At 43.0% G+C, this 26,506-nt stretch overlaps 1 protein-coding gene across 2 annotated transcripts in view; it reads right to left on the reverse strand.

Moving 5' to 3' along the window:
- USP28 (ubiquitin specific peptidase 28) overlaps positions 1-26,506 on the reverse strand; it is a 146,006-nt gene that overhangs the window by 101,676 nt on the left and 17,824 nt on the right. For both annotated transcript variants that reach the window (XM_073603100.1, XM_073603101.1), the window contains exons 2-3: positions 12,476-12,553; positions 5,119-5,239 (exon numbers count right to left, since the gene is read on the reverse strand). In XM_073603100.1, coding sequence (XP_073459201.1) covers positions 5,119-5,239; positions 12,476-12,553 — 199 coding nt within the window. The remainder of the gene's footprint in view (positions 1-5,118; positions 5,240-12,475; positions 12,554-26,506) is intronic.

Raw genomic sequence — 26,506 nt, forward strand, 5'->3', positions numbered from 1 at the left:
ACGCTTGTTCTTCAATCAGCTGTGAAATGTCTGCTCTTAATGAGCAGTACTATTAAGGCTGCACGTGAAGACGCCTGTCTCTATGATGAGGTGGGTGTCGGACTGGACGTGCAGCCATTTCAAGCTCTCTGAGGTAAGCCATTTAGCTCTCCCCTATAGACTATATGGACAACAAACTTTTGTTCGTAGTTCAGTCTGTATTCACATGCAGAGCATAATACACTGATATATGCTTTTGGACGATTGTCCACATGCAGACTTCAGTTATCTCCATTCTCTGCTCTTGCTGTGTTCTTTATTTTAACCTAATGGTACTTTAAAGCTCATATTCATTATTCATCTTTTTCTTTGCTATTGTAGCTACCATTTGCATGAGCTTTATTGGTGCATCTCCCGGTACTATAGACCAGACAGTGCCGTATGAGATACCTTCAATCCAGCCGGCATAGGGGCAATTTACCCTATGCACACTGAGAGGTATGTATATAAAATACCCATATCTAGCCCTATTAATTAATTTCTTCAGCAGCAATGTGTCCAATATGATACAACGCTGTTTTTTCCCCCCTCTTGCACGGGATAGATATTTTTTTTATATTGTTTCTATTTTCTTTTCTTAGCGGACAACAATAGGTTATAATCACCAACAATTACAGCGTCATAGGCTGGTGGGTAGGACGCCCTTTGTGTCGTGTCCTGGTTTGTGGATGCCATAGGTCCTTTGGTGAAAGCAGTGGCTTGTAGTTCTGGACCCTACCGGTAAACCACTACGTCCCTTCTACTTTTTAAACTGGATGCTATTTGATGCTGATTAAGGAACAACACGGTTAGAACATACTTTTGTGTACTACATTATGATATTTATGTTATGTAAATATGCTTTTATGCCTGTACTATATGATGTTGTTTACCTTATTTTTCCTTCTTTTGCTTTTTTCCTTTTTTTGTTTTATAAATATGTCCTCGGACAGACAATATACCTCACCATCAGCCCCTGAAGAAGAGGTCTCAACACGCATAAAACCTCAAAACGCGTCGGGCTTTACTATACAGTCTTGCTGAAACAGTTTTTTGTGGGGTGATATGTATCTTTAAAATACTGTTATGTGCAATTGTTGTAATATCATTATCTAAATTTTGGCATCCATCTTTTTTCTTTTTCTGACCAATTTGCTATTTCTTTTAAAACCTTTTGATAAATAAAATTACTGTTTATAATACTTTTGAGACATTGTTTTGAGACTCCTGCACCTCAAAGTCCCAATAAGAGGAAAAAGCTCCCATTGTGTATCTATTCAGGGATGTGGGCAAGCTGTCTCTTTCCACTAAGTCCCTGTCACCATTGCATATTTATTAAAGTGGATGTAAACCTGGTGATATTTGAGCTGGGTGTTTTGTTATCCCTCTCCAAAGCACATGTCCCGTAGCTGTCTCTTGCTCCATTCTACTGTTAACTTCTGAGACGTTCTCTGAGATAGGGATCTCTGAGGGAGCTTGAAGTTTGTGTCTGGGAAGAAGCTATAAATAGATTAGCACAAATCTGAACCATTCACAGGCAAGCTCTGCATGTGTGGGGAGGGGGTGTGTGCCTTTCCTCCAATCAGCTGTCTCACAGTGTATAGCAAGAATCCACACCCACAAGTGAATCAGGAAAAGAAAATTCTAACAGGACATGCACTTTCTAAACAGTATATAAAGACAGCAGATATACATGTAAAACTTATGTAGGGAGATTTGCTTCATCCCTGTATATCATCTGAGGCTGTTCACTTCACTGGGTATATGTGAGGGTTTACATCCACTTTAAAAAGTTCTATAAAATACATATTGTGCTATGAGCATATATATATATATATATATATGCAACTGAGCAGAGTTGGATCTGTGAAAGCCCTATAAAAAGGAGACAGTACACTGGAAGCTTTAATCGATTGGATGGATGCCAAGCCTGCAGAGTCTAAATATCACAAAGGTGCATACCTACCTTTAATAGGTGTTTCCATGAGGTGAGCGAGCACGTCACCCACAGGTGATCGGTGGTGGAAAGAGGAAAAATTTCCACCATGGATGATCACTGCAGCACCAGTTTATTTATGTTTTAATGTGGACATTATTTGTGAATAATCACTATAATATTTTTATTATTTTTAAGTGTTTATAAGTTGATTTTTGGGACTTTTCACTAATAACAAACCTCATGGTATTTTAGGATGGTTTGATTTCACCAAAAAGGATTTATATTGTTTTGGTGGATTTATATTGTTTTGGTGCATTTTTTTTCACCCAAAAGGGGTGTGTTATTCACATATTTTGAACAGCGCACTATGTTTAATTATGTTTAACTGCTGGAATAGCTTAGTGCCGGCTCGATGGCACTTTCAAATGTGAGTGTACACTTTGTATTTTTGTGATAATAAATGAGTTTTAAACGCACTGCGCAATGATCGTTGTCCATATATTTTGCATGAGGAATACCAAAGCTCAGGCATAGCAGGTGTGAAACAATACAAAAGGTGGAGTGGTTATCCCTATTAATGAACCGAAGGCTTATTATACAAGAAGTATCTGGTGAGTGGCCGATCTAAACGGTGGTGGTGTGTCACAAAAGTCACAATGAATCACAGATGATACACAGCGGCACCTAAAGGGCTGAAAACACAGCATTTATTAATGAATTTGCACTTTGGCACATGGACTTTATGTTAATCCTTTTTTTATGTCATTAATTTTTATTTATATATTGGTGAATATTGGTGATTCATAAATATGTCCTGATAGTGGGGGGATATATAAGTGGAACACACATATAATTTTAGGGGGGCATGAAGGAGTTTGTATTAATTTATTAATTGTACAATTGTTGATTATTAATAGGAAAGTGATGTACAAACATGAGTGGTGTATGGTAAAAGAGTAGCGCACTCACACACACAGATTATGTTTAATTATCTTTAATTATAAGAAGACAGAGTACACATAAGAGGTGCTGGCAGCTGGTCATTTATTTTGTTTAGTTAATTTATTATTATTTGCATGGTGGTAAAATAGCAGTGCATACGTTTATTACAACGTCACCCATAGGCTCACTGTGGGTCATCCATTGTTGGTGCTTCCTACTTTCCCCTAAAGCTGCTGCTGGAAGCTGGTCACGTGACTGAACCAGGCTGAGAATAGGTAATTATACTGCTCTTTCTTCCACATGTCGGTTAGTATAGGTCAGTGATGGCCAACCTTGGCACTACATTTCCCATGATGCTCAACTACACTGCAGAGTGCATGAGCATCATGGAAAATGTAGTTCCAAAACATCTGGGGTGCCAAGGTTTACCATCACTGGTATAGGTGTTAGAAAGGGGTGGGATAAGCTTTAAAATTAGTGGGCTTTAGCCCGAAATTCTTCTTTAACTCAAAAAAAAGTACCATCTACTGCTCTCAATATCATGCAAAGCTCCAAATTCTTTTTTTGTTTTGCTGTGACCTGATTTCCTGTTAGAGGGTGGCCACGTTCATTCTCCATGGTCCCATTGTATGTAGGAACGTAGCCACTCTATCTTGCTTGCTCCCGAGATGGAGTATGGGATTTGTAGTGTGCATAGAGCAGTGTACATGACAGCAACTAATGCGCAACACTCATTCTAAACAGAAAGTGGGGGGGGATTTTGGAGCTCATGGAGGACATTACAAGGGGGCAGAAAAACACAATTAAAAACAATTCTGTGAAAAAGAGTTTACAGGGCCATTAAAGAGGAGTTCCACCCAGGAGCTCCATTAAAAAAAAAAAAAAAAATTAAAAGTCAGCAGCTACAAATACTGCAGCTGCTGACTTTTAATTGGACACTTACCTGTCCCAGGGTCCAGCGATGCGGGGGATTGAAGCCCCTCTCGTACCCCCCCTACGCTCGTCGGCATTTCAACTGTGGTCGCCGGGCTGTGGCTTCACAGCCTGGCACCCACTGCGCATGCGCGAGCGGCGCCGCGCGCCGTGATTGGCCGCTCAATCACCTGGGACCTGTAATGGGTCCCAGATGATTGACAGGAGGGAGGGAGCAGAGCCGAGCCCTTCCTGTGCCTGGGGGGAAGTGATGTCACCAGCCCAGGCAAAGGAAGAGGCAGACTACGAGGGACCACCTAGCAACAGGCATTTAGAGGTAAGTAAAAAAAAATAATATTCAAATGTTTTGGTTTTTTTTTACAATTTTTCAGGTATTTTTGTTTTTTTGGGTGGAACCCCACTTTAAGTAGTGAATGTTTTGGAAGATCTTTACTCATTAAATGCAGCATTACTTTATATTTCTTTTAAAAACTAATGTAAGTACCTGGACTATACTTGGTATCTGCATCTTGAAATCCCCTATATAGCAGCCCTCAGACTAGGAGAGGGAGGGAAGGACTGGGAGTTGCAAGCAAATTTATTGATGTGGAACATACTGATAGGAGGACAGAGCAGAGTGTGCAGAGTGTTCTGGAAATTTTATAGATCGTTAATAACTACTGTAGTAGGAAACGGACACAATCAGAATCTTTCCAAATAACAGCTCTCTTTATTTGGTGCAATTAAAGTTATTTTTTACACATATGATTAGGTAGGTATCACATTAATATTACAATTGTACTTTTAATGCTAACAAGGAGTGTAACACAGGCTGGCTAATTCTACTCAGAACTCGAAAGAATGTAACATGTAATGAAAACATTATTAGACACCAGACCCAACAATGCAGACAAGCTGAAAGACTCTTTCAAAGCAACCTGCCTCCATTGCGCATTGATGCAGCAATTTATGCAAAAGTAGCTCCGGCCAAGTATTGGGTGCATACTATGCTGTACATGGACATACTTCTCACTATGCCAACATTTTTCTGTTAAAAATATTTTATTTTTATTGGTCTTATGTAATATTCGGATTTTTTGAGATACTGAATTTTGGGTTTTCACTAGCTGTAAGCCCTAATCTTTTATTTTTAAAAGAAAGAAATGCTTGAAATCGCCTTTTCAAATTGAATTACTGAAATAAGTAAACTTTTTGGTGATATTCTAATTTCATGAGATGCACCTGTATTTGGCTGTTTGCCTAGAGTTTAAGTTCCAATAAGGAGGGTAAGGAGGCTTGTCACTTACCAGATTTTGTCTGGTTGACCGTGGCACCACCTTCAGATGGTTCATCAGGGTTTTCCTCTGGCTCTTTGGCACATTCATCAGTTAGAAAACTTACAGCCTGAGTTATATCATTATTACTAGCCTGAATAAAGGAGCAGAGAAAGTAAAAAGTTACATTTATATTCTCTGGGTAAAAACACATTTTAAGGTTGAAAAGTGTAATGCTAAGGCCTTATGTGACTTACCATCTACTATATTATGGGAATGGATACCTACCTGAAGCAACAATGCTAAAGCAGGACAGATGTTTTGTTCCATTTTAGAACACGTTTTGGTAAATTTCAGGCTATTCCTATCTATGCTTACCACTTCCCGGACATGCTATAGCCAGGAGACGGCAATAGCACGGTTGTCCAGTTCTAGGAGGGTGTCTATTGATGTCCTCCGAGAGCCCTGCCCCCCTGCACGCCCTTTGATAACCAGCTCTCCTGTGAAAGGGCACATATACACTGGTAATCAGGTCACTGATCGCCAGTGCCCCGGTCATCGGGGCCGTCCCGCCAGTGCCCCGGTCATCGGGGCCGTCCCGCCAGTGCCCCGGTCATCGGGGCCGTCCCGCCAGTGCTGCCTCGTCAGTGCCCCGATTATCAGGGCCGTCCAGTCAGTGCTGCCTCGTCAGTGCCCCGATTATCAGGGCCGTCCAGTCAGTGCTGCCTCGTCAGTGCCCCGATTATCAGGGCCGTCCAGTCAGTGCTGCCTCGTCAGTGCCCCGATTATCAGGGCCGTCCCGCCAGTGCTGCCTCGTCAGTGCCCCGATTATCAGGGCCGTCCAGTCAGTGCTGCCTCGTCAGTGCCCCGATTATCAGGGCCGTCCAGTCAGTGCTGCCTCGTCAGTGCCCCGATTATCAGGGCCGTCCTGTCAGTGCCCTTCAGTGCTGCCTCATCAGCGCACATCAACGAAGAAAAAAAAATGACTTATTCACAAAACTTTATAACAGAACCATAATAAACGTTTATTTTTTTCCAGTCGTTTTTCATTTGTTTAGCTAAAAAGAAATAACCCCAGTGGTGGTTAAATAGTAACAAAAAACAGCTGTCTCAAAAAAATGATAAAAATGTCATATGGGCACAGTGCTGCATGACTGCGCAATTGTCAAAGTACGACAGCACTATAGGCTAAAAAATGGCCTGGGCAGGCAGGGGGTGAAAGCGCCCAGTAGGCAAGTGGTTAAACCTGCACCCAACTTCTAACTCCTATTCCTACTATCCTGTAGAAGGAAGATGCTTATACTTAGCTATGCTGAGGGCGCTCCAGTCCGGGCACATGATCTTCCCAGCAACCGGCTTCAGGGGAGAGGAGGGAACGCCGACAATGGAATGCCTGGCCGGGGACGTCACCCATTGGCTTGCATCTGTTGTCGCTCTCCCTCCTCTCCCCTGAAGCTGCTGGGCGCTGATCATGTGACCAGACTGGAGTGCCCTCAGAATAGGTAAGTATACATATATATAGTAGAATAGGATTTAGAAGGGGGTTGGTGCAGGTTTAAGCTTAGGCCTGGAATTCCACTTTAACAAATCAGTCTGTCTTTATCTTCTAACCGTTCAAAACAATTGGTTATAGCAAGCACTCATAACAAAACTGAAAAGAGTGGCCACTACAAGGAGGCCATTTACAGTCATGTGAAAAAGTAAGTACCCCAAGGAAACTGTTGACATTTTCAACAGATTTGAACAGGCAGACATTAGATCTTTATTCAAACAGTGCCTACCGATAAAGGAGAAGATATATACTTAAAAAAAAAAAAAATAATAATAATATGACAAATAAAATGGACATGGTGTATTCACCATGTGGCTCAGCCCGGCTCAGGATTTGACTGACAGCAGCGGGAGCCAAATGGCAGCCTGTAAGAGCGGGGAGGAGGGGGGAGAGCTGCTACAGATGGGCACAGCGCTGGGGCTCAGGTAAGTATAACGGGGAGGGAGCAATACTTTTACCTAAACATTTTTTACCTTAATGCAAGGAATGTATTAAGATAAAAAACTAAAATTAAAAAAAAGTTTGGACTTTACAACCACTTTAACCACTTGCCGACCAGCCGCCGTCATACTGCGGGAGGTTGGCTCGTTCCCGCAAATTGCTGTAGCTGTACATCAGTCCCTTTAACAGCTATAGCAGACGGGAGCCCGATGCACGGGTGGAGGACCCGATGCGCATGGCCGGCGATTGCCATAAAAATGCCATAAATCTATTCCCTATTTTGTAGGCGTTATAAGTTTTGCGCAAACCAAGCAATATACGCTTATTGTGATTTTTTTTTTACCAAAAATATGTAGAAGAATATATTGGCCTAAACTGATGAATACATTTGATTTTTTTGGGGCAGGATATTATAGGAAAAAGGTAGAAAAATATTGGGCTTTTTTCAAAATTGACGCTTTTTTGTTTAACCACTTGCTTACTGGGCACTTAAACCCCGCTCCTGCCCAGACCAATTTTCAGCTTTCAGCGCTGACGCACTTTGAATGACAATTGCGCGGTCATACAACACTGTACCCAAATGAAATTTTTATCATTTTTTTCCCACAAATAGAGCTTTCTTTTGGTGGTATTTAATCACAGCTGGGGTTTTTATTTTTTGCTAAACAAACAAAAAAAGATGGAAATTTTTGAAAAAAAAAAAAAAATCATGTTTAATAGTTTATTATAAAATTTTGCAAACAGGTAATTTTTCTCCTTCATTGATATGCGCTGATGAGGCGGCACTGGTGGGCACTGATAGGCTGCACTGATGGGGACAGATAAGGCGGTACTGATGGGCATGATGGATGGCACTGATTGATGGCACTGTGGGCACTGATGGGTGACGCTGGTGGGCACTGGTAGGCGGCACTGCTGCTTATTGCTGTGTCACAGAAGATCGCCGTGATCGGGACTGATGTCCCGATCACGGCCACCGGTGATCGGGTTTTTTTTTCCTCCTCACGCTGTCAGCGCGAGGAGAAAAAATAGCCGATTACCATCTCTGTTTACATCACATGATCGGCTGACAGCTGATCATGTGGTAAGGGGTCGGGACTGACCCCTTACTCTGATCAGGCGAGTCTCATAGACTTGCTGATCACCGAGCGCGCCGCACGCGCCCTGCTGGGGGCGCGCAGGCCGCTCGTGCACGGGACGACATCAATAGACGTCGTCCCGGCAATGTAGATCCGCGCTGTTGCCGTCATTTGGCAATGGCCCGGATATGAAGTGGTTAAAGCGCAAAAAATAAAAAAACACAGAGGTGATCAAATACCACCAAAAGAAAGCTCTATTTGTGGGAAAAAAAGGACGTCAGTTTTGTTTGAATACAGTGTCGCATGACTGAGCAATTGTCCGTTAAAGCGATGCAGTGCCGAATCGCAAAAAATGACCTGGTCATTAAGGGGGCAAATCCTTCCGGTCCTTAAGTGGTTAAACACACCCCTACAATTACCATCAGATTAAATCCATAGGAGCCAGGTGTTCCAGATTAGGTACCAATGATTAGAACCTCCTAGGGACTTTACAGCTGAAAAGTGTCTTCTTTAAGCTTCATATCGACTTAGACTGTACTGTGATGTTACAGGTTTGCCATTTTGCTTTTGGCAATAAAACTTTTCTTGGAAAAAAAAAAAAAAAAAAAAAACCTTCATACCTACAGTCTGGCACTCTTTCTATGGACTAGGGATGAGCTCAGGTGTGTTTGAATCCAAAACAGTTGGTGTCAAACTGCATGCGTCTACAGTCAGAAATAGATTGCACCAACATAACCTGCATGGGAAGTATGCTAGGAAAAAGCCTTTGCTGTTCAAAAAAAAAATTACAGCAAGACTACAGATTGTCATTGAAAATACAGGCAAAGATGATGCCTTCTTGAATAATGTGCAGTGGACTGATGAATCAAAGTTACAGTAGACATGTTTGGCTCAAAAGCAATACAGAATTTCAGAAAAAAAAGCTCATACCAACTGTGAAGCATGTTGGTTAAAAACATTATGGTTTGTTGTTGCTTTTGCTGCTTCAGTGATTGGGCAGCTTGCAATCACTGAGTCAAAACGTCCAAGAGTTGAAGTTGTTTCTGCTAAAGTGGGCAAAGGCAGCATATGAGGCAAAAAGTGTACTTCCTATTCCATGGTACACCATTACATCTATTGAGATTTTTGTTAAACAAATTATTGCAAAGGCAAAATTTCCCAATGTTTTTATTCACATAGTTCCCCTTTATCTAGACGTAAATGTTTGAAAGAAGATTTACCTACTCAAATGTGTTAAGTGTCAGCAATTTTCATTGGGTGTACTTTTTTTTTTTTCTAACAAAACCAAAGCAAAGCAGTTACACGCCTGCTGGATCTCTGTCAAAACTCTGTATTTTTCCTTCTCCTGCTTGTCTCTTTACACACATCAGTAAGACCCGGGAACGTGCTGGATAGTCTTCAGATCATCAATAAAATATTCTACTTAAAGAGGATCTTCACTGCATCTGAGCACCAAAAATACTATTTAATTCATTTTTATTATGCAAAGCAAACTCCCCCATCCGTTCATAGCTCCATGCTTTATTTTGTTGAGAAATCATTTTGCTAAACACCCCTCTAGCATTTCTGGCTTTAGCTATCTTGAGTAAAGGCAAATTATTCATGTAGCATTTGCTTCCTGGAATCCTTCTGCCCTTAGCTCAAGCATGCATGCAGGAGGAGTGTGCTAAGCTTAGAAAACCCCTCCTGAAGATACATTACATAATTTGCCTAGGCAAGAAACCAGGAAGCAACTGAAGAAAGGTAAAATAAAAAAATAAAAAAGTTTAACAATATTATATACTTTCCTATCCATTTATTAGCAGAATGAGGAGTGAAGCTCCACTTTAAAGAAACCAACCAGGGATCCATTTAATATTGCCATTTGCCTTAGCTATGGGTATTGCTATTTGCCTTAGCTAGAGTAAAGCACTCATGATTTCACATCCCTCTTCACCAACAAAACCCAAGATCATATTTTCTCACTTGCCAGTTCAGGAGTAAAAGAGTTAATCACTTAAGTGGAAACCTATCACACAAACCGAAAATGCAGTTTAACCCCTTCCCATCCTGGTGTCCCCTTTAAAAGTTCTTAATGCCCAGGTGGGTGGGAAGGATCAGGATCATGTGATTGGCCGCCACAGGGGTCACATGATCAAAAGCTAGTCCCACCAGCTACAGATGTTTTCTCGGGGCATAGAGCCATTTTCAGCAGCTCGGTCTTTGTACTGGGAGTGTGCGAGGAGCGCGCTCCCGGTACATAAACATTGCCTTCCCAGCGACACACATAGTATGTGCGGTGTGTGGGCCTTCAAGTGGATCTTCACACTCTGTCAACATTGACCATTAATAATCCTTATGCTGCTAGCATTAGTAAATAGATTGGAAGGTATATTATATTTACTTGCCTTTTTTTTTTAATTTCTTCAGTTACATTATTATCATTATTATTATAACAATACAGGATTTATATTGCACATCACTTTACAAGTGTAGGGTAAACCGTACAATTACAATACAATTGAATACAGCAGGAATCAGAGGGCCCTGCTCATTAGAGCTTACAATCTAAAAGGGAGGGTCGAGTGATGGAAAAAGGTAATAACTGTGGGGGATGAGCAGATGGAGAAAATAAAAGTACAGTTGTTAGGTGGAAGAAGGATAGGCTTCTCTTAAAAGCTAAGTTCACTTTTTATTTTTTTTTCTAAATTCCAGCTCCCTTATATACCTATATATTATTCATGTACTTTTTTTTTTTTCAAAAATTTTTTTTTTTTTTTTTTAAATAAAAAAAAATATATATATATTTTTTTTAAATTACTAGCCAATCACTCTATATCCAATCAGGCAGGCCCTTGCACTATAGAATTGATGGCAAATCTAAAGGAGATTGCTCCGTGTAGGGCGGGCCCATTCTGGTGTGTGCGCTGCCCTATGTGTGATGAGTGAAAATGCTCCAAAACACCTCCCCACCTCGCAAAAAAACACATGTGGGAAGTCGAGTTCCTGTTATGCAGAGATGTGAACGGGGCAGTGTTTCTGTCCACTCCCTCCTACGTACTTGTATAAAAATGGCCATACACTAAGCAATCTGATTGTATATTTAGTGAGAAGGGTGATCACTGATTGATTGCATTTCATTTAAAAAACGTGCAGCTGAGAATGGGAGGGTGGATGATGCAGGGGGTGTGCTAATGAGGTCAGCTGGTCAACTCCTTCCTGTGTCATGACCTAAAGTCTGTAAGGACGTAATACAGAAGCAATAGATACGTTTGTAATCATGGATGGAGGACAGCAAGGTATGTGTCTGTAGATTTTATGGAAAGCTTTGATATTTTTGAAAAAAAAATACATGAATGCTATATTGGTATATAGGGGAGCTGGTATAAAAAAGGGTGAACTTAGCCTTTAAGAGAAACGTTTTCAGGGATCACCTATAAGTGGCTAGAGTATGAGATAGTCGGACAGATTAGGGTAGGGAATTCAAAAGGATGTGATCGGTTCGGGAGAAGTTCTGGAGGTGAGCATGGGAGGAGGTGACGAGGTAACTTCCTGGATTCCATGTCTAGGCAAATGATGTCATACATCCCAGGAGACTTTATAGGATGAGGGGTTTTCATAGCCAAGCACAGCTTCCTGCCTGCAAGCCTAAGCTAAGGGCAGATGGATTCCAGAAAGTGCTAAATTAATTATATGCCCTTACTTAAGATGGCCACTGCCAGAAATCCTAGGGGCAGTTTTTTTGCAAAGTGATTTCTCAGCAAAATAAAGCATGCAGACATGGATGGATGGGGGAGTTTGGTTTGATATTAAAAGTGAATTAGATAAATGTTTTGATTTGTGGTGCTCAGATGCGATGTAGTTCCGCTTTAAGCTGCTTTTATTTGCCTCGCGGTCGCATCTAAAATGGCAAGAAACTGCTTCTTTAGTTGCTCTTGCAATCACATCTTATAGGGGAGGAAAGCAGCCCAGATGTCCCATGTACATATACCACGTCTGAACATTATGGGTCACAGACTTTTTGTACAATGCTGCGTCTTTATGAAATAATCCCCAAATATTCCCAATTCATTCTATTAAGGCCTTTTTCATACTTGCGATTTTTGACGTGACTTGAAGCAATGCCTGTGTAATCTTGAGGTCTATGGACCTCAAATCGCATCAAAGTCAGACCAAAGTAGTGCAGGGACCACTTTGAAGTCACACAGATATGAATGGCACTCATTGGAAATCATAGGGTATGACTTGTCATGCGACTTTTCAGTCCCAAGTCGCACAAGTGTGAAAGGGGCCTAAAAACATATTTGTCTCCCATACATGAAATGCCCAACTCGCTAACCTTAAGTGCTTCATTCAGAATAGCTGGATCTTGGATCCCGGTTATCTCTCTCAGTTGATTAACCAGCATTTGAGAGTCCTGAAAATGAAACAGAAATCAGTGTTAAAAAAAAAACAAAAAAAACAAACACACACCACATGTCGATGATCACTGCTATTACTAGTATAAAAAAAATAAACAAAAAAAACAAAAAAATTCCAGTATATATCCCAAAGTTTGTAAACACTAAGTTTTGCGCAAACCAATCAACATGCGCTTATTGGGATTTTCTTTACCAAAAAGGTATAGAAGGAGACATATTGGCTTAATTTTTTTTTTATTGTACATGTTTTATAGCAGAATGTAAAAAATATTGTTTTTTGGCGGTCGTTTTGTTTATAGCGCATATAATAAAAAATGCAGCGGTGATCAAAGAAATCTCTATTTGTGGGGTGGGGATGACAAATTGCATTTGTGTACACCATGCAATTGTCAGTTAAAGTAACGCAGTGCTGTATCGCACAAAATGGCCTGGTCATTAAGGGAGGTAAATCTTCCAGAAGTCAAGTGGTTAGGTAACAAAGGGAGATACAGAATACAAACAAATCTTCACAGCGTGGGTCACGCGTGATCGTCATAGCGCTCTCCTTGACCAGAGCTTGTAGACCAACATGACATGCCAAATGCAGCATTTACTGAATACAAGATTCTTAGCTAATCTGGTAAAAAGCATTCCTGGTTCCTGTTCTCCGGGATAAAATTTAGATCATCCAGAAATATCCAAACAAGTACAAACAACACTATAAAACATTGTCTGAACACAATGTGCACGGATTTCTAAAAGGGTCACAACTTAGAGCTGGATGGGTGCCCTGTAGCAAAAAATCACATTCAAACTTTAAAGCTGAACAGACCCCTAAATACACAGATAAAAAAAAAAAAAAAAAATACACACACACATACATATATATATACATACATATACACATACACATACTGTTTTACCACCCAAATAATTTGTTCCTGTCCATACAGTTCTAAAATTTACAAGCACCACCTCCCTAAAATGGGTTACTGCAGGTTGGGATGTTTGCAGTATACATTTAAGGCTGGGTCATGTGAAAAAGGTACTTCATTTTTTTTCTTTTTAGTAAAATACAGAAATAGAAGGGATAATTTAAATGAAACAGTGTGTTTAGTAGCATGTTAAAGCTGCATCTTAAAACTTTTTTTTTTTTTCATCTTGGATAGAGTAAGGGAGGGTTATAACCCGTCAGGATTTGTTTTTCTCCATCTGTGTCCCATTTCGGAGATTTCCCTTCACTTCCTGTCCCACAGCCAAACAGGAAGTGAGAGGAAATCCCTGCAAATTAAGGGAATTACTTGGGGATCCCCCAGATCACCAGAACTAGTGTCCCCATTTTTCCCCTCATGTTCCCCAGAATTCCCCTCTATTACTTTTCTGGGGACAACCCCAGAAAATCTCCTTAACCACTTCAATACAGGGCATTTTCACCCCCTTCCTGCCCAGGCCAATTTTCACCGCTGTTACATTTTGAATGACAATTGCGCGGTCATGCAACACTGTACCCAAATGAACAAAAGAAGAGTGACAAGTTTGAAAAAAAAAAAAAAAAATACAAAACTTTTTACTTTTCGCTATAATAAATATCCCAATTAAAGGAAAAAAAAAAATCGCAATAAGCGTAAATTGATTGGTGTGCGCAAAAGTTATAGCTTCTACAAAATAGGGGATAGATTTATGGTGTTTTTATTATTTTTACATTTTTTTTTTTTTTTTTTACTAGTAAATGGCAGCAATCTGCAATTTTTATCATGACTGTGACACTGTGGCGGACACATCGGACACTTTTGACACTATTTTGGGATCATTCACATTTATACAGCGATCAGTGCTATAAAAATGCACCGATTACTGTATAAAGGAAAGATAAGGGAAGGAAAAAGATGGAAGCCAACCAGGACTAGGGGAACTCCGTCTCCCCCATTTGGGGTATCCTTGCGAGCATTGGTGTGCTGTCTTTGGGACACACAACATACCTGCTACCCCCTCCTTGGAGCACAGATACAGCCTTTCTAAATCTACCTCCTATGTGCGAGACTGATGGGATTCATTCCTCATTCTACATCTCATGAATTGAGCCATTTAGGCACGGCTGAATAAATACCCTTGGCCTGACGTTTACATCTACTGGTGTGCATGTCTATCAGACTTGAACATATATCTGTAAGTACATATGCCTATATAGGATTTTTCTTATCTATATATACCTTTTTGCAAATTATACATGTGTTATATTACCACTGTGCCCTAACCAATTGTTTTTTGGAGAAATACTTTTTTACAATGCTGACATAATACGCTCCCTTTCTCCCCCCTCTCTTCCCCTTCCTTGAAATAGAATACTGAAAAGTTTGCTACTTTATTAACCTTGAAGAAGGATATATAAATGTCAAAAGCATTTCCTTTTGGCTTCCGAAACATGTCGGTGATATAAGTCTAGCAACTTTCTCCATTGAGATGTATTATTGTTTTTATCTTTTTTGTATTTTCATTGTTATATTTATTCATTTGTAATAAAGTGAACATTTTTTACGTAATTGAGGTGTATCCCTATTTTTCTATTCCTCTGTGTCCGCACTATCCTTGGGGCTCATTCTCTTTTGTTTGATTACTGTATAAATGTCACTGGCAGGGAAGGGGTTAACACTAGGGGCGATCAAGGGGTTAAATGTGTTACCTAGGGAGTGATTCTAACTGTAGGGGGAGGGAGACTCATAAGGGGAGGAGACCGATCAGTGTTCCTCTGTACTGGGAACACACAATCGGTCTCCTCTCCCGACAGGACATGTTTGCATACACAGATCCACGTCCCAGCTCTGTTACCGGCAATTGCGGGTGCCCGGCAAACATCGTGGCCGCCGGGCACGTGCCCCGGCTCCCGAGTGATGTGACGGCGCGCGCCCTCTAGAAGACCGGGAAGCCCAGGATCCCTCCTGCGGACATCATTTGACTATGGGCGGGGTAGGAAGTGGTTAATGGGGGCACAGACAACAATAAAAACTGACAAGCATTCGAATTGCTCTCCACTCTATCCAAAAGAGCGAAAAAAGGTTTTGCCTTTAGTTATACTTTACAGGTTTTTTTTTAGACTTTTCCACGGGAAGCACATTTTGCCTGGTGACATACAGTATGGTTTCCTTATTGACATTTACCTGGTTCTCCTGGCTCCACATATTCCTTTAGGACAGTGAACCAATCTACCACAGTGATGGGCTAATAGGAAAGTGTGAGGAGTTGTCCCCCCAACCCCCATACACTTTCCCAAGCTCCAACACTACCTGGAGGTGTTATAGAACTGCCCATCAAGCGACCAGAGATTCTGCTGGAACAAAAGGCTATTAAAGCCTGCTGCAATTTTTTTTGGAACAGTCTCCTTAAATGTTTAACCAAAGGCCGACTGTGTTTAACGCTGAACCTCACTAAAGAGCTATTTTGCATACTTAGCTTAGCCCAATGTAGCTATGCAAGTATACATATGTGATACCTGATCGGTCTCTGTGGAAGTCATAAATTGCTGTAGCAGCCTGAGATCCTACAGTGATAGACACCATCTCCTGGGTGCTGTGCCAAGCAGCTGGTCTTCTCTATAGCAACCACAGAAGGTCCTTTGCTTGGCACAGACGGCATTTAGAGAACACCTCGTATTTTTTTTCAGTGATTACAAAGTTTCTCTGACTGGATGAGGTGGAGAGTAGGGGTCCCTATCTACAGCTTCCCACAGAGGCCAATCAGGCATTGCATATGCATATTTAAATTGGGCCAAGCTGACCTAATTAAGTCATCCCTGGAAACCAGCTTTAAAACACATGAGTATAATCCAAGTCAGCGTATGCATAGCAATTCATTTACGGTATTTCCAGAATTTTAAACATCACACTGTCCAATCCCGCATGTTCATTCAGAGTGGAGAAAGAAGCTTCTAGCTCAGAAGGTATACTATAGCTAGGTAGATCACCTGTTCACCCATCAATAGTGCACATTGCATTGGCAATCTTCATTTCTGCCATCCACAGATATAATCACCAGGACTGGCCACGCTGAGCATCAATAATCATGTCTATGGGATCTACCAAGCGCTATCCGTTGGCTCCTGAAATCTATATAAAAATGTAGAACAAAAAGGCAAAAGTTTGTTTCCATTTTGGATAGAGTAAGGGAGTTTTGGGGAGTCTCGAGTCCCATTGGGGAAATTTCACTTTACTTTCTGCCCCACAGTCAAAACAAGAAGTGAGAAGAAATCTGTCCAAAATGAGAAAATCTAGTCATCATCCGGGTCACCAGAACTAGTGTGCTCGTTGGAAAAGTCCCCCTCAAATCCTGTTCTAGCGATTTCTCACTTACGCACTCAGTGAGAATGACAAACATGACAAATAGAGAGGATGAATCTCCCTGAGGTTCGGGGACAAACTACAGTTTTTTTTTTTTTCGTGCAATCCAGTGGGTTGCATGAAAATAATCCTGACAGCTCTAGTCGAAGCCACTGTACTTACCATGTGAGGTCAGTCCAGCTGTCTCCCATGCTGAGCTGTTGTGTTCAGACAGGGGGACTGACCACGCAACCCCCCCATTGGCTGAGAGTGCTGATCAGGAGTCGGTCGGCTACTGGTTTTCCCAGCAAGCACGTCCAACAGCAGCCGGTCAGACTGACTGACTTACACACAGGCCAAACAACAGCCGTTTTTTTTTTTTTTTTTCCCCCACCGGCCGTGTGTACAGGGCTTAACGGGGGCACAGACGACAATAAAACCTGACAGGTGTTCCTTCTCCCCCTAGCCAAGACTTTTAAAAAACTGCCATTATGCCAATGTGTGTTCTATGCATGTTTTTATGCATTTTTCTTATTTTCTAAAGGAATCACAGCGCATGAAAAACAAACAAAACAAAAAAAAATAACTAATTTTTACCAACAAAGCACAAAAATGCAAATGGCCTCATTGAATTGAATGTATTTTTATGACACAGATTTTTGTGGGTACCAAAAATAAAGTAAACCTGTCATGTGCGTATACAAAGCAACAAAATCCACAGCTACGTAGCAAGCCCTTTCGAATGCCTTGTCTAACATGTCACGTTGCCTGCCTTAATACTCTGCAGTAGCCTCCATAACTCCTAAACTTGCACGCATTAGGCAAACATGAATGGTCCCTCACCCAACCTAAAATGGAATGGTTACTCTCTGATAAACCTTTGGCCAAGCAGCAACTTTCAAGAAACTAGCACTTGAATAAGAACCTTGAAGATCCGGAATATAACAGAATAGATGGGCAGAAACACCAAAGAAGTGAAACTGCAGGACATCTGTTACATAGATAAGAAGTCACTTTTTCTGGTACGATTACATGACAAAAGGCCTTTAATAGTGTCCAAAAATATTTAAAGTTTCTTACTTTCCACTCCACTTCAAATCTCCACATTACGGGGCGTGGCCTGGACGGGCATGTGAGCGGACGCACTGCACGGAGCTCCCGCCACTGATCCTTATAATATCCTGAACCCGCCACCGATCCGAACCCAGAACTGACCCATCAGTACGCCGCGACCCTACAGGACACATCACAACATTCCCAGAAGGTGCCAGAGGTCCAGAATGACCAGAAAAGGGGAGAAAGAAGCAGCAGCAGCGGCGGCCATGGAAGGCCAAGATGGCGCCGGCTCACCTTTACCACAGCGTGCGGCCCGCAGCACAGACAGGGCGCAGGATCCGAGCGGTAAGACGGCAAAATCTGGTAAACAATGGGGGAAAGAGCAGCCCAGGGACATGGTATACTATGCCCAAAAGATGCAGGGACAGAGCGGTGCTTCCCCCCTGAATCAGCAGTCAATGGCAATGGACACTGAGGGACATGAAGGCGCCATGGCGCTGGATGATACGCTGCCATTAGAGGGCTCCCTGATCCTTAATACTGAAGGCCCTGACCCCGTGCTTGATGAGGGACAGCAGCCCACGCTAAGTGATATTCTGCGGGCGGTACAGTGCTGCACAGCGTCTGTAAACGGACTGAAAGCACAATTTGGGAGCCTTACTGAGACTGTTTCACTATTGCGCCATGACATTCAAAAGATCAGGGAGAGGACCACAGCTGTGGAGGGAAGGATCAGCGAGGTGGAGGATATACTACCCCCCCTCACTAGAGATACTAGAAGTGCATTACAGCAAGTGGCTCAGGCCAATGCCAAAAATGACGACATCGAGAACCGTCTCAGGAGGAATAATGTACGCATAGTGGGGCTCCCAGAGAAGGTGGAGGGGAGGGACCCCACAGCATTTACAGAAATGTGGTTACAAGACATATTCGGCAAAGATGTTTTTACCGCGCTTTTTGCGGTGGAGCGAGCTCACCGTACACCATTGAGACCCCTCCCCCCAGGCAATCCACCTAGATCAATGCTGGCCAGACTTCTGAACTATAAGGACAGAGAAATAATACTTCGATTGGCCAGGGAGAAGGGAGCAGTGCACTATAATGGAACCAAAATCTCCTTTTACCCTGACTTCTCGTCAGAGGTACAGCGCAAAAGGGCCAAATTTGCAGAAGTAAAGAAAAGATTGCAGAAGATCCAAGTCGCATACGCCATGTTATACCCGGCTAAGTTACGTATTACGGCAAGAGGTCAGTCCACATTCTTTGAATCTGCAGCCGAAGCATCCGCCTGGCTGGACCGCAACGAACAGGATCTAAGGAGGAGGAGAGAAGCTGATATGGGAGACTGACTCACACAACGCGAAGCTGGAGAATTGGTCAGTCATTAGACGTTTTATAGTCTACAACATAGTTTGCGGGACAATATCATTAATCTATAAAGTTAACGCGAGACAAGAGCTTTGTTTAAAAGAAAAATACCAAGAAAAGTCAAAAGTCAAGGTGGGACAGTTGTACCCACAGGAAACTCTTTCTTTTTGAACACTCAAGTTTCGGCCCAGTTGCAGGGGCCAGTTAAAATGTGCCCGGTTGGCACCAGTTTGAAGCACAACTCAAGGTGCACAGTCGGAACGGGGGAATCCCCCCCTGACCACTGTGGGAACACTGCTCACACCCACAGGGCGAGATCTACACCGTGGAGCACACTGCTACAGAGGAGAGGGACACTTTTGCATACGAAGACACCACGCACTTTTTTCCACAGATGCCTCGGATCGTCATCGCAAAACAACGCTGAATGCTGTACCGGGACAGTCTGGGTCATCGAGACATGCATTGATACTTTACGGCCAGAAGATGAGGCGAAGAAACAGGTTCACCCAGGACTTTTCAATCTACAATATCAATCATGGCAAACACCCCAGTTGTGACATGGAACGTCCGAGGTGTCCTTGATCCCTTGAAACGTACCATGATAAGCACATGTCTGAAAAAATTTCACCCAGCAATAGTGGGCCTCCAGGAGACTCACCTAACGAAGGAAACAGTCAGTTTTCTGCAGTATTCCTGGGTGGGCAAGGCCTACCATTCTACTCACACTGCATTTTCTCGCGGGGTGAGTGTTTTGGTACATAAATCCTTGGCTTACCAGGAATTAGATGCTGTGATTGATTCCACGGGTAGATTTGTGTTTTTGCATTGCAGGTTGTATACCTTGACATTGATATTGGTGTTTGTGTACGTACCTCCTCCGTTCTCCAGGGAAATTTTACAGCTCCTCTTGACTTACCTGGTTGACAAACCTGATGTCCCAATAATGATCATGGGTGACTTTAATGGCTACTTAGATCCCAGACTAGACAGACACCCCCCGGCACAGCCACCATCGGGAAACAGGGGCACTATTCTGAGTAGACTACTGATAGAGGTGGGTTGGATAGACTTATGGAGAGCTAAATACCCTAACACAAAACAATTTTCCTGCTTCTCCAAAACCCATGGGTCACTTTCCCGTATTGACCTGTGTGTGGGGTCCCCCCAACTCCTAAGTGTGATACACAAGGTAGAATACTTACCCCGAGGGGTCTCGGACCACTCTCCTCTAGTCGCTTATCTTGTTGCTAGACCGGCGACCACACTGCCTAGAGCACCGTGGAAGCTGAACGCTTTTTGGCTAAAGCTCTTCACCTCTCACGACAGAGTAGCAAAACAGATAGAACAATACTTTCTAGACAACCGAAGACAAACTGATCTTTTAGTAAGATGGGATGCCTTTAAAGCATGCCTGAGAGGCACATTTATAGCTGAAATTGCTGACGTAAAACACAATTCCGCAACCGTACTGATACAGGTGGAAGACCGGGTGAAGCAATTGGAGCTCGCTTTTATTTTAGACTCATCAGAGTCCGCGAGGGAGGCATGGATATCGGCCCAGGAGTCCCTGGATCGGTTGAGGTCCTCCGCCGCGGAACGTAAACGGTTCTTTACTAAACAAGCTTTTTACGAAGAGGGTGAAAAAACTGGTAGGTTGTTGGCCAGGATAGCCAGATCTCAACAGTCGTCCCCCGCTATAGGAGCGATACGTAGCTCCTCGGGACGTCTGGTGAATGATCCGGAGAAAATTATAGAGGAGCTAGCATATTTCTACGCAGAGTTATATAAACCGTGTGACAACTATACAGACGAAGAACTGCAGACATACATGAGCACTATAACGCTTCCAGCTCTGACCCACCAGGCTAGGGGGGAGCTGGAGGCACCAATTTCGCTGGATGAACTGAGGGAGGCGGCTGCCTCTTTCCCTATATGCAAGGCCCCCGGGGACGACGGGCTCCCCATGGAGGTGTACACCCAATATGGCGAAACAATCCTACCTAAACTGCTCGAAGTATTAAACGCATCCTTTAAATTGGGAAGGCTACCAATCACTATGACTAGAGCTAACATTATATTATTGTTAAAAATGGGTAAGGACCCCTTAGACCCGGGCTCCTATAGGCCTATATCGCTCCTTCAGAGCGACATTAAAATACTAGCAAAAGTACTGGCCATGCGGGTTAATAAGATTGTTAGAACAATAGTTCACTTAGATCAAGCGGGATTTATGCCTCGAACATCTACGGCAACCAACCTTAGACGCCTATACCTAAACATGCAGACCCCCTCGGAGTCTATGGGCTGTAGAGCCTTGCTGTCTCTTGACGCCAATAAGGCATTTGACAGCGTGTGCTGGAGATATTTGTGGGCGGTTCTGGCCAAGTTTGGGTTTGGGCCCAGGTTCATCGGGTGGGTTAGGCTGCTGTATGATACACCCCGGGCGGCTATACGTGTGGCGGATCGAATGTCCCATGCCTTTGGGCTGGGCAGGGGGACCAGACAGGGATGTCCTCTGTCCCCCCTGCTCTTCGCACTGGCTATAGAGCCCCTGGCGGCACAGGTGAGAGACTGCCCACAGATCAAAGGTTTTCAATATGGTGAATTGCATGAAAAAATCATGCTCTACGCCGATGACATGCTTTTGTTTTTGGAAGACGCAGAGGGATCCCTGGAACAGGCAATGTCACTTATAACTGAATTTGGTCGCTATTCAGGCCTCACTATCAACTGGACTAAATCTGCCTTAATGTTTATAGACGGTTCCCCGACAACCAACATGAGACCCCCGACCCAGATACCGGTGGTTTCTACATTTAAATATTTGGGTATACACATCTCGCCTACACTTACAGACTTTTGTAGTCTAAATGTCTACCCCCTGCTGTCACGGTTTAGAGACAAGATAAATATTTGGAATAAACTTAGGATGTCCCTGGCAGGAAAAGTAAATCTCATAAAAATGATTCTGATGCCACAATTTCTATACATGCTACACAACACGCCTGTAGTTATCACGCTGAAGATATTCAGAGTGGTTAACTCCTTATTCCGGCTGTTGCTGTGGCATACCAAGCCCCCCAGAATCAAGCTGGAACAGCTGCAGCGCTCTAAGGAGAGGGGGGGCCTAGCCCTACCCAACCCATGGATATACTATCTAGCGGCGCAGCTGCAGCAACTTATAGGCGCTATGGCCCCTCGCCCACTGGGCTCATCGGCTAAACTTATGCTGGTGGGCACAGGGGCGGAGTCAATACCTGGGGGACTGGAGGCCCACCTTTTCCAAAAACCCAATAAACAAATGCCTACATATACACTGCTGCAGAAAGTATGGAACAAAGCTAAACAACTACAAAACGTTTTGGGCTTTACTAAGTATAGCCCGATATGGGAAAATAAAACATATGTTGAGCTGGCCAAGATCCAACAAGGGCACAGATGGCGCTGCAAGGGTATCACACATCTGCACCAGATTTTCAGTAATGGAACATTATTATCCTTTAAAGATCTACAAGAAAAATACTCACTGCCTGCCAATATGCTGTTTTACTATCTACAACTGAAGCATGCAATTAAAGCACAAGGGGATGCAACTGACTGGTCCCAATCCCCCACACCGGTTTTTCATATATTGCAGGAGGCATTGGAGACTAAGGGCATGATTTCACAATGCTATAACATGTTATTAGCGTCACTGTTAGAGGGGTATCCCACAAAGGCGGCTGCTCAGTGGGAGGCGGACTTAGGCCCCCTATCAGGGGAGGTATGGGAAGAAGCTCTGCAAGCAGTTAACTCCTGCTCACTAAACGTGGCGCAGAAGGTATCCCAACTTTACATCTTGTTGAGAGTACATTATACACCTGTTAAGCTGTACAGGATGGGCAGGGCGCCTGACCCATTGTGTGGCAGATGCAGGGCGGCGTCTGGGGACTTGATTCACCTCCTCTGGCGGTGCCCCAAACTCCATAGGTACTGGACGGAGGTCCTGGCTACACTAAATCAGGTGTTCCAGGTCACTGTCCCATTAGATCCATTATGTTGCTTACTGGGAGTTCTGGAGGGGGTGATTACGGAGGAGGTGACGAGAGTCGCTTTTGCACGGGCGCTATTTCAGGCTAGAAAGGTAATACTGATGGGATGGAAGTCTGCTGCGCCGCCTAGTAGCAAAACATGGATACTAAATATGGGAAAAACGCTTATAATGGAAAAATATATTTACCAGCACAGGGGCAGTCCTGGAAAGTTTGACAGATTGTGGGACCCATGGCTGGATGTGCCAGGTATAAGCCCCACGGAATTGGTACAGATGAGGTTGCTGAGGGGTGTTTAAAGATACGATAGATAGACACCGTGAGTGAGTATTGGAGAGCGGAGGAGGAGGGTATGGGGACAATGGAGAATATGTTTTTGATTTGATTAGATGGAGCACAGAGTCTGAATGCTGAAAGATCCAAAATGCAAACTATGACACCTTATCGATGGATATGTTAATATGTGGGAAAAAGAAATGCTGATTACGGTGCAAATATCAATGTAATGTAATATATGTTTTTTCATATGAGCAATAAAAACTTTTATGATTTAAAAAAAAAAAAAAAATCTCCACATTACAAAATGAATTTTTTTATGAATAGTTCCACTTTGTTGACTATTCAGAAACGCTTCATCCTACCAGACAATTATCAGATGCCTAATGGGGACGGCTGAGCAGACAGAATGGCTTTCGAGGATGGCAGTGGATGTCAGAGACTGGAAAAGTCCTGAGCTGTTCTATGCACTGGGACATATAAGGAGGCAAGGGAATGTAAATGAGCTTGATGAGCTATTTTAAGGCCAGTTACACATGCCATTTGAGTTTGTCATTCACTCCTTTACAATGATGTGCCAGCCACTCGTCACTGAGAACCAGCAAAGCCTGGGCTACTAGAACACTGATGATGGGAAGCGTATTACTAGAATTTGGTACCTGTTAAAGGAATGCAATTCATCAGCATAGAATATCCTTCACAGAATGTCAATGTTAAACCAAAAATGGAAAGAGCTTTGAAATGAGCTGTTCAAATCTCCATATCCACTTGTCTGCTTTATTTGGAAAATGCAAATTAGCAATTCATCAGCACTCTGTTTCGCAAACCAATGGGCTTAGTCAACAATGCAGTGCAAAGAGCAATGTTGGTTAACCAGATTCACTTTACTCAAGTCGGATTGGTTGTTTTCCATTGATTGTTAGGGATGCTGCGCTTGATCTTTGAACTTGAATATCTGTTAGATTTGCGTTAGTCTTCCTCAAATGAACATTTTTCTTCTTCTTCTGTGTGTGTGTCCCATACATCTGCATTTTCTAGCATATTCTAGTACTGCTGGAAATACCAAAGCCCCCTAACCCAAACTCAGCTCTACAGACGCATCCTCAGCTCAACTTGATGCTTGGTACCGGCTTCTTCATGGCTCATCTCCACCTTAGGAATGTGCATGAACAAAAGCAAAAAGTGCCACACTCCAAACTTTTGGACGTTGTATATGTTACTGCCACACCTGGGGCTAGAAAAACTGATAAGAGCTTATTAGGGTGTACTCACAAAGAGTGTACTGTACATACCCTGCCCAAGCATGTTGGACCCCCAAAGGCTAGCTTGTTTGATTAGTGTGACTGCTCCGTACTATGCCTTGGCCCACTTGAAAGCGGTACACAGTGCAGGTGGACAGCAGCACAGTACACATGTGTGATCGCTAATGGTCCCCAAGCAAAGAACTCTTATGGATTACTAATTACAGAAGAAGGTAGCAGGGAGGCGATGACGTAAGCGTGCTCAGACCCGGAACATTGTAAACGCAAAACAGCAGAGGAGTGGGGACAATCACTCAGGCATGGTACAAGGCAACTTCGCCTAGTTTTGATTACACCATTAGATTCTTGGAATAAGCTTTTATCACATGGAATGCACTAGGCTGGGTTCACATATATGTGGTGCGCGAGACCGCATGGGATTTGGATAAGAATCGCACCATTTGTAGGTCTCAAATCACACCATATCCGCTCAAAAAAGGTGCAGGACCCTTTTTTTTCTGCACTGGAATCAGATTGCATGGGTGTTCACACCTATGTGATCCGATTCTGTCAATCTCATGACTCTTTTTGCGAACCGTTGTGGGGTGTCATTAAATTAACTTGACACCCTCTGTGGTTCGCATGAACGCTGTGTAGTTTCAATGCAGCACAGGATTCGTTGCGTTTCCCGCACAGCATATATGCGAGCAGAGCCTTGGAGGGGAGGATCCTGGGTCATGTCTCTAGCACCAGGTGCAGCAATCTGAACTCATTTGTATTCAACATATTTCTTCATCAACTTATCCCCACACAGGTATTACCTTTTGGACCAATTGCCCCTCCTTATTGCGTTGTAAGCGCTCATGTTCAGGGCTCTACTAACCCTCTTGCCTTGGATTATATTGTAACTGTACGGTCTTCCTCTATATCATAAAGAGCTGTGCAAACTGTTTGTGCTATATCAATCCTGAATAATAATGAGGATGGTGGACCACAAAATATACATGTTCTCCATTCCCAACTTGTCAGTACTGCTGGAAATACCAAAGCCCCCTAACCCAAGCTCAACTCTACAGTGTCCCTGTGTCTATGTCCTTGGTATTGATCCACTTAAAACTGGAGAGTGCAAAATCTGGTGCAGCTATACATGGTAGCCAATCAGCTTATTCAATTAAACTTTAACAAAAAACCTGGAAGCTCATTGGTTTCTATGTAGAGCTGCAACCCCACTGCGCCTTATATCTGCAGTGTGTTGTGCTCTGGGAAACCTCAATCCATTCAACCCCAGACTCAAACTTCCCAAGCAAATGCCATTCTCCACCAGATCCGGATAAGCAGCAGAATGTCCTTGAAATTATTAATCTCCCCTTCCTGGCAGAATGTCACAGAACTGCTTGGTGATTATACAGGATTTCTAGAGCACCAACAGTTTACACAGCGCTTTACAATATAAGGGCAAACAGTGCAGTTACAATACAATTTCCTGGACTTCCACTTCCCGCTAACAGTGAGAACCTGACTTGTGGCATTTATGCTGGTGATACATTGTTAGGACATTGTACAAGGCATTGTATTCCGTCAGTGGCACCGGCTGCTGTCAGAATACACTGATTAGTGGCTGCAGTTGATTGGCTTCTGCAGCCTCTGATCATCTGAAAATTTTCTAACACATACCTTAAACAGAA

This window comes from Aquarana catesbeiana, linkage group LG10, assembly GCF_042186555.1.
Source record: "Aquarana catesbeiana isolate 2022-GZ linkage group LG10, ASM4218655v1, whole genome shotgun sequence".
NCBI classification, from domain to species: domain Eukaryota; kingdom Metazoa; phylum Chordata; class Amphibia; order Anura; family Ranidae; genus Aquarana; species Aquarana catesbeiana.